The sequence below is a fragment of the Pagrus major genome, chromosome 17 (genome assembly GCF_040436345.1).
Source record: "Pagrus major chromosome 17, Pma_NU_1.0".
Lineage (NCBI taxonomy): Eukaryota > Metazoa > Chordata > Actinopteri > Spariformes > Sparidae > Pagrus > Pagrus major.
This window is the reverse complement of record NC_133231.1, coordinates 15807425-15825210: the sequence shown is the minus strand read 5'-3', so window position 1 is coordinate 15825210 and position 17786 is coordinate 15807425. Positions and strand designations below refer to the sequence as shown.

The 17786-nt window shown below is 40.7% G+C and overlaps 1 protein-coding gene across 1 annotated transcript; it reads right to left on the bottom strand.

The window, feature by feature from the left end:
- Positions 1-227: 227 nt before the first annotated feature.
- On the bottom strand, positions 228-17252 carry ankrd28b (ankyrin repeat domain 28b). The gene is made up of 28 exons (XM_073485400.1): positions 17072-17252; positions 12599-12682; positions 11956-12034; positions 10882-10952; positions 10578-10778; positions 8964-9051; positions 8575-8717; positions 8157-8369; positions 7711-7789; positions 7484-7598; positions 7059-7141; positions 6841-6904; positions 6646-6714; positions 6406-6546; positions 6122-6233; positions 5993-6019; positions 5294-5368; positions 5001-5202; positions 4815-4902; positions 4612-4729; positions 4054-4273; positions 3654-3741; positions 3477-3560; positions 3206-3351; positions 3017-3099; positions 2781-2863; positions 2521-2612; positions 228-1846 (listed from the first exon to the last, which is right to left on the bottom strand). The coding sequence occupies exons 1-28, from the start codon at positions 17096-17098 to the stop codon at positions 1563-1565; spliced, it is 3159 nt and encodes a 1052-aa protein (XP_073341501.1). The 5' UTR covers positions 17099-17252; the 3' UTR covers positions 228-1562.
- Positions 17253-17786: the final 534 nt, after the last annotated feature.

Below are 17786 nucleotides of genomic sequence, written 5' to 3'. Positions count from 1 at the left end.
AACTGTGCAATATCATAACTGCTATGTGCAATAATGTGAGTTCAACAATTATCTTGTCCTCTTATCTAAAATAATTCCCGTTTTGAAAAAAGGTGCTGATCAGTGTGTCACTTATCATAGGTAGTGAAAAACATGACATGTCAAAACACCAATGACTATCAAAACTGCTTCAAATGTGTCATGTATTTAACAGAATCAAAAGGCGATACTCCATAAAAAGACTCACGTTCATTATTAAATAACTCATTTCTTTATTACTCATAAAATATACAGCAATCTCAGTACTGAAAGAACTCATTGGAGCGTTGAATTCACAGTCATAATTTCTATATACACGCTAGTTTCATCCCTCTTCAAGAAAAAAACGAAAAGAAAAAAAGAATCTTTTCCGTTCTAATGAATCTAGCAAATGTATTGTACATATTTCCAGTTGAAAGGATTTTTTAAACAGACAGAAAAAAGGGAGTTTTGAATCATGGCGGAAACGAGTGGTTTCTTTTTTTTGAAGTTAAAGCAAGCAAAACCTGTCAACAAACATTGGCTAATATAAGAGCAAAAATATCATTAAAACAGAAGAAAATCAAACGCTGTCTTGTCATTGGTTTACAGTGTTTCTTGTCACAAAGCTCAGCCTCAGATACCTCGATACTGGATCAGTGCTTTTTAGAAATTACTTACCTAGTGCGCATCACTGTACTTTCACAGCTGCCTCTACAAACCCATCTTTTCTCAGTAACTAAATGAAGGCACAAAATGAACACATAAATAGGAACCGAAAGTACACAAATAATTTATTCTTGAAAGACTAAACCGCAATGGACAGGTCAATATACAAAGGTAAGGTAGATCAACTTAAAAATAACCTGGTGAACATATCAAATGTTTTTAAATTACTCAGGTCAGTAAATCCGATTTTTTTTTTCTTCTAGAGGATAAAGAGTTTAAGACATGAACATGGGTATATTAAAATTTTGATCTCAAAAAATAAATGACTTTCCCCCCCGTATGACTACAGACTTGAAGGACAAGTGCATTCTGACAAATGTAGTGTGCGATTATCAACCTTTTCAAACTCGTCAAGGTAGTCATAAATGAAAACTGGCTCTTTTGCCCCACTCGCTAACCAATAAACCCAAAAATGATCACTCTCATTTACACAGCTAAAATTGGGTTAAAATGCATCCATGTCTTTTGGTCCCTGTCGGTTTAGCTCTCTGTGAAGTGCTACCATCCCTCTTCAGCATGTTATTGCTGCACAAAAAGTCGCTGTCTGCCCAACAAGTACAGTTTGTAGCACTCGAGAAGTCAGTGTTGGTAAAGCAGCGGTTACTGAGGTCCAGTATCAGCTGAAGGACACCTGGTGCTGGATGAGGTCGGGATGAGTGTGTGCCAGCCTGCTGCACCTCCTCCCTTCTCTTGCTCTCTGGTGGGGGCGGGGGACTCTTAAGGCTCCTGTGGGGGCTTTCGTCTTCTTCTGCCCTCCCAAGCTGGCGGTGGGTGATTTTTAAGACACAGTGTGTGTGTGTGTGTGTTTTTATGCATTTATCGCCTCCTCCTGTCCCTCAGTACGTCTCGGAATCTGAGTCATTGAGCTCCTCGTCCTTGTAGAAGCCGTCGTGATGGCTGACGTTGTTGAAGCTGCAGTAGGAGCTGTGCTCGTCGCGCAGCACCGGCAGGCTGTCGAACGTGACGCTCTTGGAGGGGCTGGTGGTGTAGTGGTTAATGGCACTGAATGGGAGGGTGGGTGCCGGGGTGCAGGGGGACACAGGCATCATGGTGGCCAGGATTAGGGCTAGGCAGTCTGCCACATCTTTGTTGGGGGCGCAAGCTAAGGCGGGTGTGTAACCTGAAACAACAACAGTATTACATTTTTTACAAAAGTCATACACAGTTTAAATGATTCACAGCAATATATCACCTTCAACAGCTACAAAGTTACATAACCCAATACAAGGGATATATAACTTTGTAGCTGTTAAAGGTAATATATTGCTGCTACCCCAACAACATTGACTTGATATACTTGATCAGGTTATTATATGCAACTTCTGTACTTTCATTGTCATTCATTCGTGTATTCATTTCCTCATTTTTTTCATCGGTCATTTTTGTTCAAATTCCATAGAGTTAAAAAGAAAAAAGTCAAATTCCAAGGTCCTGTATTTTTTAAAAATGGTTTCAAAATGCAAAATAAATTCATACATACGCTGTATATACAGTATCAATTGATCGAGTCATCTGTTTTGGGCTTTTTATTAAAAGTCTGGTTGCTTGCGTCTCTCACAAGATCTGGCAACACTGCAAACAGCTAAAAATTCTCAAGGGGGCAATTATTTGAAACTGGAAAATAAAAGCAGTCTAAAAGACAATTTATATGGGAATATTTTTCTTAAGGTAGCCAAACATATCTGATTCTGCTTTGTCCATTAGGATGCATGTTTAGGTGGCACTTCATAATGTAGCCCAAAATACATGACAGCAGTTGGTTCATAGTTAAAAAGAAAAATGTAATGAATTTACCGTTTTCATCGACTGCAAGTACACTGGCTCCCTTTGCAAGCAGCTCTTGCACCACCACAGTTAAACCGTTTCTTGCAGCCACGTGTAGAGGCCTTAAAAGAAAGATGAAAACAAAGATGAGCCAAGAGGCGAGTCAATATTTTACAAATTGTAGCTCTACATTAATAATTGAAATCTCCACAGTAATCCACCGACGCTACCACTCCATTCAATTGCTCAGATGCAGCAAGAGACGCTAATGTAATACAAGTGATACATACGTCTGTAAGGCGGCGTTAGTGGCATTTATGAGGTTTCTGTCTGTAATCTTCTCCAATATCAACAAGGCACTGGTTTCATGTCCCTGTGGAGAACAGGTACAGCACAGTGAATATTAAAAACAACCAGTGAATAAAGATAGTATATAGTATAGTATTTCAACTAATACTTGCGAGAACATAGTGTACATTTGCTGCTGTAGCATGCAAGAACAGTGCCACCATATGGTAATACCAACCTTACTGCAGGCGAGATGAAGAGCAGTATTCTTCACAGCATCCTGCAGAGTGAGATCTGCTTTCGCACTGCTCACCAGCAGTTCTAAACCGTGAGAATGAGAAGGTGAAATGCAGAAAGAACAGACTTAAATCAAAACAGTGCTCATTATTACATCCCCACAGTCATATATTTAAAGAAGTGTTCGTACCAACGGCGTTGGTCTGGCCATTTTCAGCAGCCATCATGAGTGGGGTTTTCCCTGCTGCATCTACACTGTTGACCTGAGCGTTGTGGCTCAGCAACAGCTGGAGACACTCCACATGGTCGGTGAAGGCTGCTGCATGTAGTGGGGTCCTGCAAAAATAACACCAGAACAAGGCTCACTTTTTTTTATTCAAACAGTGATTATGTGAACTTTTAACTCTTTGGACAATGTGTTGGCCGAATGAGGCTGCAAATTTTGTTGGACTTGTGTATACCGGTTTTTACTGTCTTTGGCATTGACAATGGTAGGGCCCAGAGTGTCTATCAGCATCTCAGCAGCACCTTCGTTGTCATGGATCCTAATTAAAGGGGAAAGAGCACAATTATTTTCTCTGTTAGCAGTTCTGTCCTCACTCACATTGATCGAAACCAAAGACAGCTTGAGATCTTACACAGCACAGTGGAGGGGGCTGAAAGAATTGCCTTCGGCCTTGTGAAAAACCTCTTGTTCCAGCAAAACCTCCACACACGTATCGTGACCTGCGGAGAGAAAGCATTAACCACATAAGCCTTCATCTCAAGGTGCTCACAATCATGGCTCTCTTCAACCATCGGTCCTTATCAACATGTGTCAAAATTTTGCTCTGGGTGCGAAAGGAAATAGCATGAACGAAGTGCATAAAGAACCAGCATTCAAAATGAAGTTGTCCATGCCTATCTTAGACAAGTGCTCCTTTTTCCTTTCCTGGCAGCTTGCCTGTATCTAAGTGCATACATTACTGCAATCAGATGTACATCACCATTATTATGTTAATCGCTTTTTTAAGAGGTCCTTAGCCCTCATCTCTGTACCATTGTAGCAGGCCCAGTGCAGTGGGGTGTAGCCTTGGTTGTCTGTTAAGACAGGGAGTGTTTCCACTGATTGGGCAGCATGCAGCAGGCCTCCCAGTACCCCAATGTGTCCACACGCTGCCGCCAGGTGGACCGGTGTGCGCCCTTTACAGTCTCGCACCAGGAAGTTGGCGCTGTGCTGAAGCAAGGCCTCCACACATTCCTCGTGGCCCGTCACCGCCTGTGGCCAGAAAACAGTAGAGGTTAGTGTTATTACTGTTGACTGATTGTGTTTCGAATGGTTATGCATTTCAAATGATTTAATGGCAGCTGACCAGTGTTTCGGCAGGGCTGCAATACAGAATTACAAATGAGGGGACTAGTAGCCACTGGGCAGAAAAAGGCGTAATTGTGTATTTATGACATGCTTGGCAAGACCTCCAACATACAAACAATCACAGTGAAAAATGTGAATGGTGGAGTGGAAACATTAAAAATTTATTTTGGCAGGAAATGACACAAAATATAGAAGCAGACTGTCAAAATTAGGGTACAAATATAAACAAAAAACCTCCTTACTCCTCTATGTAGGGCCGTCCTACCCCACTTATCTTTGGCTTCTACACTGGCTCCCTTATTTAGCAGAGAATACACACAATCTGTGTGTCCACTCAAGACCGACAGCATCAGGGGGGTTCTAAGAGATAACAGATATAATGTCAGCAAATACTTAGGAACATGAATGGGAAAAAAAGACACAACCACAAACAAATTCTACTTACTGTCCATTCCCATCTTGAATGTCGACTGCACTTTGAAGATCAGCATTTCCAATCAGCAAACGCAAACATTCTGAATGACCGTTAGTAGCTGCAGGGAAAGACGACACATGGCATTAGCATACTCATAATAACAATTAAAAAAACACTCCACACGACTATTGAATAAAATCCAGCAAAGGTCCATACCTGCAGCATGGATGGGGGTTCGCTTCAAGGTGAAGTCTTTGACCAGGATGGAGGCTCCCTGGTTGATTAGGACGTCCACACACTCTACGTGGCCCTTAAAGGCAGCCAGGTCCAGGGGTGTGCGCCCTTGGCTGTTTCTTACATCCAGATCCAGTAGAGACTGTACCAGAACCTCCATGGCATGGTGGTGACCATGGTATGCCTGAAAAAAATTACATAATAATTAACATAAATATGCTGAGAATTGGAGACATAACAAGGATAATAGATCAAGCATGATACACGTTACTCACAGCAAGGTGCAGGGGGCTCACAGGGGCTCGGACATCGGAGTCATTCAGGATGTCTGTCCCTGAGGTTTCCATTAACTGAACAAAATGGGTACACAGGTTAGAACCTACCTAGATGTAGATGGCATTGTGGCATACTCGGAAGGCAAAAGTCAGACAAGATCTGCACAGTTTGAGAACAGATTGCCTCTCAGTCATGCAGATCACAACCACCTGAGTGATTAATGTGTGCTTACTACTATAACACTTAAATTGGAAGGTTTTCATGTTTTATTATAAGAGCTAGTGTCACAGTGAAAAAGATATTGCCATACATGTAAAAAAAACATTCAGAGGTTTTCAGCATTGCTCTGAGTTTCTATGATGTTGTTTGGTGCCTTAAACAACATGCTGCCTGGAGACTGCACCAGCAGCAGCACAGAAAAAAAAATGCAAACTGGCAGCCAGAAACTGGGCACTTTCCAGATAGAGTTCACAAACCAAAAAATGTCACTCTCCCAGTTGTGTCGTTCTACACCGCCACACAACCCACAGTCACAGCAACAAGCTTTAATTGAAAATCCGTTTCACTTTGCTTTTTGCTCCAGCACCTGTACAAGTTTTTTTTGGATGTGTGAGCCCTACACTGTTTGTTTGTGGCCAACTCTACCTACATTACAAAACAACAAACAGAAACAAGTAAAAAAGGTAAATTCAACTCACCACATCTAGAGGTGTTTCACTTGCAATCTGTAAAAGAGAGTGGGAGAACCAGCAATGCATTAAACATCATTACAATACAGTAATACAAAAATAAGAAGATGCTAATTGTAATGTGGCGTTGGTTCTCACCAGCTCCAGACAGAGGCGATGTCCGTACGCCGAGGCGTAATGCACAGCATTGTAGCCCTGATTGTCCCGGATCCCTGGATTTGCATCATTTCGCAGTAAATATTCCAGGCACCTGCAGACACAACAAAGAGACTGTAGTCAAGGAAACAACATCATCTCTTCAGTCTTGAATTACTCAGCATAACTAATAACTGAGCTTTTATCCATGAAACCATTCAAAGACAAGCCACCTCCCACACAGCCTCAAGAACATCCTTAAAGCAACTGAATAAAGTATTACTGACTTTCCATCTGTGTCAGAGGCAGCGGCGTAGTGGAGAGGAGTGCAGCCTCGCTCGTCTAGGTCGTTGACGCTGGCCCCAGAGCCCACCAGAGCAAAGAGGCACTGGTAGTTACAGTTGGCAGCAGCATAGTGCAGAGGGGTCCTGGAAAAGTAAACAGAGCTCAGTTCCCTGTCCACGTTAGACCAAGAAACAAGGAGAGAACAAAGTCTTGATCCAAATCCATAATTAAATGCTACAAACCTGCCAAAGCTGTCCTTCCTATTAAAGTCTGCCCCCGTGTTGAGGAGAAGATTGAGACATTCCAGGTTTCTGTGGGGTTTGGGAGATTAAGAAGATGATGAACTGATCAATCTAATGATATTCTTTGTGTTACAGGTCTGCATCTCAACACTTACAGTTAATATTAAACATATTATTCAGTTGTCTTCTACTCACCCTCCGGCAGCTGCAGCATGTAAACAGGTCCTTCCAAAATCATCAGGAGTATCAATATCAAATCCTGCAGCAGAGTAAAATAATATGAACAAAATCCTGCAAACTGTACATGAGGTCTACACCACAGATGTTGTATATACTGTATATTACCTATATCTGAACCATTAAAATACAAGACGTGTATCATGGTTGAGGTGGTTGAGTTAGTGTTCGCTCACCTGAAGACAGGAGCTTTCGGCAGCAGTCAGAGAATCCACTGAGGGCAGCCAAATGCAGCGGGAACATTCCATGAACCCCCCGTCTGAAAAAGACACAATCATGTTGAGTAATTCAGTATCACTGGTGCTAAACTAAGGCAGGATATCACAATTTTCATACAAAATAATAGGTATGAGGCACATATCTGTACATAATCTTTTTAATTTAACACGTTTTTAAGATCATTATGAATGAAATTTAGGACCTATTTTGTGTCCATGCAAGCAAAAAATACGAAGTGACTTAATTTATTTTTTAAGTGATGCTCCTGATGTGAACAGTTTATTGGACCAGAAGAAAACCCAATTGCATGTACGCTTTGGAAAGCTTTAAAAACATGCAGCTCCTCACGATGTGCTGAAAAAGGACAGACAGGCTCACTTACTTGGCTGTGTCAGCTCTGTTGGTGATGAGGGTGTTGATGAGGAGCTCGTGTCCGTATCGAGCTGCGATGTGCAGTGGTGTATTTCCGTTCTTGTCTTCACAGTCAATCTCAGCACCTTTGGAAAAAACAAACAAACTAAGCACTTAGTTGTTGTTACACTGAGAAGCACTTTTACAGTCCAGCATGAGAAATGAAGTCAGCGAGGCTGATTTTTTCAAGGAGCCTACCATTCTCAATGATTGCTTGAGATCTAGAAAACCTCCCGTGGATGGCTGTCATGTGGAGGGGAGTCTTACCATCTTTACTCTGGAGTGAAAGAAAAACATGGTGGTGTCACAACATAGGTCATTACTATACAACAGAGTAAGAGAAGTTATAAAACTGCACTTCTGACATCTATTATCTATAGAAAATAAGGGACAATTACATTAATAATACACATAAAGGCTTGGATTTACACACAAGCAACAAGGTATGACTGTTTAAACACAAACATTCAGTTTTTGTTTAGACAGTTAACAGTAATGGTGTGATTATTTTCTGTATAACTGTATCTGGGAAGGGAGTGCCAGTTATTAAGTAACATCTTCAGATCCCAGATCAAAATGAGTCATCTTTTTTCCAAGTAATCAGTATAAATCTGTGAAAAGAAATATTCTGTTTTTCTACTCACCTTGATGTTGACGTCAGCCCCGTTGCAAACCAGGAGCTCCAGACAGAGCGCCCCGTGGCGTGAAGCGGCGGTAAAATGGAGAGGTGCAAAGCCCTTCTCGTTCACCTGGTTGACGTTAGCTCCGCACTCAATGAGCTCGTTCACCACGACGTCCTGCCCGTTGTAGCAGGCCACATGGAGGGGTGTGTTGCCATACGCATTGGGCTCATTGATCTAGATGCCGAGAAAAAACAGGAAGTAGTCAGGACACCATCAAGATAAACTGGTCAGTCTTTTTACACATAAAAAGCTGTCGAGTCATTATCTAAAACATGTGAAGTGCATCGGGACACAATATGTGTTATTATATTTCTGTTCTCTCCATAAGATCTAGCAGTGTCTGCAGTCTGAGGACAATAAGCTTGTGGGTGGAACTTACATCCACCCCCAAGTCCAGGAGGTATTTGACAACGCTGATCATTCCACTGGAGGCTGCTGCATGTAGGGGGGTGTAAGATTTCTTATCTTTGCAGGCCACCTCGGCTCCATGAGATGCCAGCAGCTTCACCACTTCTATGTGCCCTGAAGACAAACACAGAATGATTTAATTAGACGGATATGCTTACAAGATATCAACTATTTTATTTGAATCAGGACATGAATTTACATTTTAACATTTAAAACCTTTTTAACATTTTGATGCCTTTAAAAAAATGTATTTTCAACAACATCCTGAAGACTTTCACTGATCACAAAATGAGAGGAACTCCTAAAGCTACTTAGAAAAGTAATGATATGATGTAAAAATCCCTGCGGTTGTTTTATTACCCATATAAGCTGCCCAGTGGATTGCACGCCGGTCCCTCTTGTCAAAGGCATTGATGTTTGCTCCTCTGGAGAGCAGGAGCCTCACCATCTAACAGCAGAATGAGAGAAAAAAAGAGCAATCAGGAAACATATCAAAAGAAGCTGCCTTTCAGTCAGTGTGGCAAATCGTATATCATATAACTATGGTCTATATATGTGTTTAATGCCTTAATGCTATGATCAATACAATGATTCCCTGTTTACTTCAATTTAATCTAATCTCATGAATTAGATGAGCCTCCAAAAGGTTACAAAGTCTTTTGTAAATTGCTGAGCAAATGTGGGCTGAAATATGTTTTGATCTTTTGCATACACTAAATACAGGTACATCAACAGGACACAGTGTACCTACTATGCATTAAAGACTATGTACAGGCTCCAAGTGAGTATTCTCACCTCGGATGTCTGAACAGCTTTTATGCACTTGATTTGCATCAACACTTCATTAGACATCTAGACATTTCCACCTTTAAGATAACTCATTTGTATGAGAGTATATGACTGGCAATGAATCATTTGCATGCAAGCACGTGACTAGACAAGCGTGAGTGTGCTCCTAGCATCTTTTAACGTGTCCACAGTTTATGACTGCTTGACAAAAATGTGTCAGTCCTTATCCATGTGGGAAAACAATTTCTGAAGCTGTTCATGGCTGACTGTTTATTGGAAAGCAGTTTTATTGATTTATGAGCTGCAGCTTCTCCAACTTAAGAGTTTGTCCCAGTGTATAGATTTGTGCAACTGACTTCCAGATCAGAAGTCTGATTATTATCACCTTATCAAAACTCTACAAAACACCAATACAACAGAAGCTTAGATATTTGTTTAAAATGGAATAAAATAATATAATGTATAGTTTTCAAAACAAAAAAGTAAAAAAAAAAAAAAAAAAGAGAAAAAAAAAAAGAAAATCTGAGGGAGAAACAACCAATACTAAAAGAAAGAGGAACACATCACTACATGTTTCTCTAATTCATGCAATGTGTCTATGAAGCCACATATATAATAAAACATGATGTGGTTGTGGTTATGGCTGGCCTACCTGCTGCTAGCAGTATGTAGCCAGCAGAGCTATAAGGGGATGCTGATTGTTTCACTTCTTAAAATGGGCAAAAACACAGCCATTGTTCAGTAGTTCTGTATTACAATGTCCATTGTGTTTACACATCTAAGAGTCAAGCAGACTCTCAGAACACTTCCTCTCAGTAAGGAGAAGATCAGGAGCATATACTAACAGCCAGGTGAATACATGCAACATCAAGCCTGGTGTGATGGTTTGCTAAAAAGAACTTTGCATACATGGCTCTCTAGAGAGGAGAATAACACTTAACCCATCAATATAAGCGGTGCTGAAGTGGCTACACCCCTTTAAAAAGGACAGGACAGACTGTACAGCAACATGGTCAACACTGACCTTTAAAGTTAGAACATGTTTTGTTTCTAATAGTAATTGATATTCAAAAGTACTGCCATTTCTATCCATTAAGGCACAACTAAATCAATACTAATGACATTAAAAGCACTTCTGTCAGTAGCTCAAAGCTGAACCAAACAACACTTTAGGCTTGATATTACCTCCAGATGCCCGCTGAAGGCTGCATGGTGCAGCGCAGTCCGGCCCGCTCTGTCTGACACATTCACATTGCTGAGCAGTGGTACAAGGGCTTCGGCGCAGCGTACTGCCTTGTTTGCTGCAGCTATATGAAGCGGCGTCTGCCAGTTCTTGTCTCGGGCGTTTACATCTGCAGAGTGTTTGAGCAACACCTGGACAGCCTCCTGCAAGAAGTCATCACATGTAGGTTCAAGTTGCATGGCGTTTAGATTTGTTAAAACAGTGCTCAACAGTGTGTTATCCAGAATCAGAGCAATATTCACATACCTCACTGCAGGAGGCCACAGCCCGGTGCAGAGGAGTGAGCCACTTGTTATCTTTGGCATTTACTCTGGCACCTACAAGTCAGAGGACACTGGCTGTCAGGCTGTGTATGGTCATACAGTTATGTGACATCAAGTGCAACGTTTTTACAAAAATAGTCTTTTTGTTAGTTATGAAGTCCAGTTTTATGAGATCTCCATCTACATAAGCACAAGAACAGAGCAGACTGCTTAGGGTGCTTGTGGTGCATGTAGAGGTATTTTACATTATTGAATGCAGATGCACCATCTGGCCATACAGGCATAATAATATCTGAGTGTCACATTTGAAATATGTAGGGCTGACTCAAATGCTTTGAAACTTCTACCATTGCCATGGTAATACGGCTGCACCGAAAAACAAGGCAAAAAACTGATAAAGAGTGTGAGAAATAGAGCTTGTCTACAGCATTTAAATAGTCTCAAAACCCATGCAAATAAAAAAGCATTACTGCTCTGCATACTCAAATGCAGTCCCATGAGCACGAAGCTGTGACGAGTGTGAGCTGAACCATCCATGCTCGCTGACTTTTTGAGACTCTCTGGGCAGGGACAGTTGTTGAAGCCCCAAAAAAAGGTACTCCAGACAGCCCTAGAAATATGTCATTATGCTCTTAGACAGGATAATGTTGGTGATTATTTACCACTCCCTTCAATACCAAGAAACCAGAGAAACCAGTATGTCAGGACCTCCATTGTGAGGAAACGTGATGATGTCTTTTATGGTGATTTTCAAAGGTTTAAAGTGATGCAGACGCCACAAAGAGCCCAGAAGAACTTGAAGTACCACCTTCCCAAACATGGTATAATGAATTTGGCCATATGTCATATATTAACAATATCAAAATTTAAACATGCTAAAACTGCGACACCAATTACACAATTTCTGCTCTTTCATGTGATCAACAGATTAACAGCTGACACATTTCCTAGATAATCTCTCCGGATGCTTGAGAAACACTCATTATTTATATATAGAATTAAACCAGTATCTGTTTCCTGAACTATTTTACTTTCAGTCCCCTTTTGAAAACCATACCTGAAAGAATCAGCAGCTCTATAATTTCTGCATCTCCAAGATAGGCAGCAGCATGCAGTGGAGTTCGCTTCTCATTGTCCTGCAATAAGTCAACAGAAAGACATTAGTAAGACTTTGCAGAAACACAACAGTTTGTATTTACAGATTACTCATGATTTTCTTCTTTTCTTGATTCAGGTTAATATGGTCCCTGTCTGCTGTGACATTAAAACCACAATTAACTGTGGTTTCACTTATTATTATCTATATATAACATTACATTGCTAGAAAGGAGAAATATCCACAGCCACAGAAATCACTATTCATATCAAAGTGTGTTTTATGCAAATCCAGTAACTTGAAGAGCCTTCCAGTGAAAGACGAGCAAGTTCAAACTAGCTGTATTTTGCAACAAACACCCCCACCACAACAGTAATGTTGAGGAATGCAATAAAATAAGCAGAGCCAGATCATGTCGTGGGAACTGTTAAAAACAAAAAATGTGCTTTTTGTACTCAGCAACTATTAACAGAGTTATATGAGGCCTTTCAAGGACAATCTTACATCAGGGGTTTTAAATGCAGAGTTGCAGAGGTGTTTTTAAAAATATAGCAATAATATGAGGAAACAGATGCAGAGGTTAGTGAGAGTCTGTTGGGATTACCTGCGCATTTACATCCTCTTTTTTGAATATGAGCGAGCGTACTTCATCTGGGTCCACATTGAAGATAGCTTTCAGCAAAGCAGGCTGTAAAAGAGAGAGGCTGTGTCAAAAACAACTGAAATTCAAGGCTTTTCGGATAACATGTAACACTATCTCAGACTTTCATGGCGTATAACTGAAAACTTTGCTTGTCAGATTTGAAAGAGCCAACAATACAGGCCAAATTTGAGAAAACAATAACCATGCAGACCTTTGAGACCTTAGACTTTACAGAGACTTCATGATCCTCGTCCTCAAGCACCACAATACAGACGCGACTCATTTGCACAGAGATTACACAATCATGTTTACGCTGCTAAAAAGTCCCTAAATATTCTTGTTTAGTCGTTTAAAGGGACAGACTGAAGTATAGTTGTCAGTACAGACACTAAAATGTATATTTAACAAAATGATGACTCCAAAACCAGATGAATGATGGAGGCAGACTGTCAGGTTTGATATTGCCACGTGCTAAGCTCAGCTTTGTGTTTGCAGTCTGCTGGCAAGAAAAGCCATGACTATCCCATGGCACAGAGAGATATATCACAATCTCTGAATGAATACATGTCCTGTGTTGTGCTCCAATTCCAAATGACTGATGTGCTGTCCATCATAACTTTCTTCTCCAAAGATATTTCAAAATTTAGCATGACCAGCTTCTTGTGACTGTCTTCAACAGAGGCAGAATAAAAGGAATACATCCACAGCTGATATAGATTCCCATATCCAACATGAAAACAGGTTGCAAGAATGATAAGAGTCAAACAAAGTTTCCAAAGTAAAACTGAATTAAAGGTAAAAAACTGTTGAAGTTCTTGTTGACGTCTGACTCTTATGGATCCTGACATTCCTGTCCTGGCTTCTTAAAAAGCAGTTAAGTTTGCCACGCCTTCCTTAGGGGTGTGTACACAGGGAAAGTATTTCTGTGAAGTGTGAACTTTGGCTGTGCTGCCATAAAGCAAAATATTGTACATGACATGATATTTTTTCATATTTCCATTTTGCATGAAAAATAATCAAAGACTGCCAAGAGCAACAGTGTTTTTAAAATATGTAACTGAAACCATATTAAATATTCAATACAATATTTACTCTTTTGCGGGTAGCTGAAGTTATTGGTTTCAACACTGTAGTAGAATTTTGCCAACACTTCCTGTAAGACAGGCTCGCAACACTTGCAATGTCTCTGAACAGTGTGCTGGAACTGAGAACCACATATTCCACCACAGTGGACTAAAAACTTGACAGACCATCTCCAACATTTAGTCCCTGTAGCTGCCCACATCTTCAGCACCATGAAAACCTCAAGTGATAACTTTAGTATCCGGCTGCAGCTGAAATTAATGCAAACATTTCTGCTATTGACCACTAGTTAGTATAAATCACTCACTTGTCAGTTAAACATGATTTTGCCACACGATAAATGGCAGGTTTGAATTACAAAGGGGTCAATGTAGCGTAGACCCTTTCTTGTTCATGTTGGACAGCCTGGCCTGACAGAAAAAAAACAAGCAGGCAGCTGATTGTGCTAGTGTTTTTTTCTACTTCTACAAATGTTTGTAATTTTTTTTGGTCATTAACCACCAGTGTTACATCTCTATGACTTATCAAATTGATGTGGAAACAATGCTGAAATAAATCCACCGAGCAGAAACTGTATAATTAATTGTGCTTCACATGTCAGGTCTGCCAGCTATAACATTGCTGCACTCCCCTATCTGATCCACCATAACACCAGCAGTGAGTCTTTGATCAGGCAGTTTTCCACTGCCTGTGGGAGGAGGTTGGCATGGATGGGGAGAACAGTGAGGGCAGGGGATCCCTTCCAGAGGCTGCAACTGGTTACCCATGAAAGACCCAGATGGAACATTCCTGGCTTCCACAAAAACTTAACTCTTCCCTGACTTCAGGCTTGTTTAAAACAAACAAACAAATTAATGTGGGCTTAAAGCTACAAAGACCACAGTTAAAAAACGCTTAAGTTATAACTGTGAGATGAAGGTGATACTTAAATCTTGTTTGTCAGAGTGGCTTCTATCAAGCTCTATGGGTTGACCGATTATCGGCCTGGACGATTATCAATATATAGCTTTTATATAGTTTTTTTATAGCTCCGAATGACTGGTATCAGTGGGTTTTTTTGTGTCAGATTACCAGAAAATAAAAGGAATAATCGACAATGTGCACCCATGTATCCAAAACAAAATGTAAGATGAAGAAGCAGGGGCAAAAGATGATACTTTCACAAGTAATAATAAGAAATTTGGGCAATATTTAAATGTTATGTGTCAGGCCACCAATCATCAATCACCTCCATTACATGTGATCAATGACGACCTTTAAATGGGCAATGTGCACCCATGTATCCAAAACAAAACATTAAGATGAAGAGGCAAGAAGGTCCTGTTACAAAAGAGTCGGCATGCTTTAAAATCACCTGCTTGGATGACCTTTTATTGCATTTATCTGCCTTGAATATGAACATGCATATGGTAAGAATGATGAAGCATGCAGAGTGCATTTGTTCATTAAGACTTCATCCCTCATTTAACCCACCAGACTGCCTAGCTAGCTAATTAGCTAATGTGCATTTGTGTAAGTCTTCATGTAAGAAGAAAAGGAGGAAGAAGAAGAAGAAGAGCTTTCGCCTTTAGCTGCCACAAATAATTTGTACTTCATGTCCTGTATGCAAGTCAAACACTGTAAGCACTATTGTGGCTGATAAAATAAAAATCTGTTTGAACAATTTACTATGGATAATTCAAGGTATACATGGTGACATCCCCTTTGACGTATATGGAAACCAACAGATAAGATAAGCTATGCCTTTGTACACATTTGAGCCACATGACACATTTCAGCAGTCGTATTGATGCTCAATAAGAATTTAGAATAAGCAAGACAAACTCTACCATTGCCATCAAGGGACAAAGACGCGTACAGTTGCTTTTATAAAACATTACACAATCCTCTCATTCAGTTACTATAATGTCCATGAAAATCTGCAGGGCACAACCGTGCTTAAGAGTTACTGGGGATAAATTCAGGCTAACAAACAGACACTTGTGCTATACCGTTTCATTTTGACCATTTCTGTGAAAAGGAAGGGCAAATCTGCATTTTGTTGTTTTCAGTTCTCCAGTCCTGCACGACTGGTGCAGGAGATTTTCTATGCTTCTCTGGCTGCTCGACTGTGTGCACCTCCCCTCCTCATACGAGCCAGCCTAGTTAATACCATCACCATGGAGACAGCTCTTTGGCAACTCCGCCGGCTCACATGAGCCCAGGTACACGATCATTCAAGCACACGCACAATGAAACACACTTGCACGTTCATATGTTACAAGAATAGCACGCATGTTGTCCAAAACACACACTGCTTGAATGATAACGGAAAGCTATTCTGGTTTGCACAAGTAGGTGGCAAGTGTTTAATATAGTTAGAGGACAAACGTCTGATAGTGTCAAATCACTTCATGCATTTATCATAACCATTACACAGCAGTTTAATACTGGATTTATACTGTAAAAGGGTACAAATAAATGCATTCTGGTTAACATCTACTTTCTTACGGTAATAGAAACGGTTTAATTATAAGCAAGATCCACAAGGGGGGAAAATTTGAGGATTGTGATCAAGGAAATAACTAACAGTGTTATAAACACACTTTATATAATAAACAAGAAGAAAATCGAGAAACAGAGGAGGGCACAAAGCCTCTGACAGACCCTAACTTCAACCACAAAGCAGTGGAGTTCAGACATGATTAAACAATTAGTTTGGTGAACTATATCATTATGTATTTGTTGACATGTTATTCAACTACATAGCTATCATAAAACCTCACCAGCTGAGGAAGCACAACATAAAGATGTCACAAACATCCAGTTGTCACAGTAACGTCACAATCAACAGATCGTTTTGATTGTTATGATAATCACCCCACACTGCATTAAAGGGATTTAATGGCTATCATTGAATCACTTGGAAGCGACAGCTAAAGCCCAAATGTTTATTGTGAAGTCACAACATGCTAACTAGTCGTTTCCCAAGTGAGCAGCTAGCAGCATTTCTCGCAGGGTCTGGCTAACTGCTGGAGATAAACACAGTCTCATTAGCTGGCTACAACCCAACAACCGCTTGAGCATGTGTCTCAATGTAAATGTGAAGCTCTTATTATAGCCAGAAACATGACTCTAAATGAGATTTACCAAACAGTACTGTACCCAACCTTTACATGTTAACAAACAATTCAACACCTAGCTTTGAAACGCTGTGTTAAAAGATTAAGGAGATGCTTCCGTTTCGGAGAATAGCTGGAGAAACTCGAATTACATTCCGCTGGCGAATGTTGAAATCGGGGTAGCTAGCTCACATTAGCCAGACAACAGTAGCTCAAAATTAGGTCCGCTTTTGGCACAATGACCGCTTACCTGGTCTCGAATTTTGAGAACCACCATATTTCTGGGATTTTAATTGTTCTCATGCAGATTCATAAAGGGGTATTTGTCTCCTTCCGAATAGCAGTGTTTGATCTTGGTAGCTCTCCCGCTGGTCTGCTGGAGGCCTTGCGTGACGCTAGCTTAGCTCTCTTGCTAGCTTCCTAACCTGATGGCATGGAAGCAGAGGAGTAGCGGAAACTCCATAACATTGCCGCCACCATAATTCGCCTCCCAGGAAGATGCGACTCAATTGGTCGGACGCTCTGGACGCCCTTGTAAGGGGGTTTGTGATTGGTTGTTGCTAACAGCGCTCTGTGACAGACGCACTGTGTTGAATATTGCATCGATGGTGAGATATTTTATAACCAAAGATTTTAACCTTTTACCTGGCATACATTTAATTAACAATGTACAACAGCCGTACTGCTGTCCCTTTAATACATGTATTAAGCAGCTTGGCTCTGTTTAGTCGGCTCTCCGGTAACAGCTGGTTATTTTTCTATTTACATACCGTGACTCATCCTGAAGTTGCACAAAAAGCGAGAACCATGCTACCAGCGGCTGAGAGCAACTCTGTAGAGCCACTAGGGGTAAATCATTATTTCTATTTCAGTATTCTCTTAGGAGGAGGATGTCTTTCCGGACAGACGGTCACGAACTCACTCTTCCCATAAACGTAGCTATACTACGCTAACATAAAAAATAA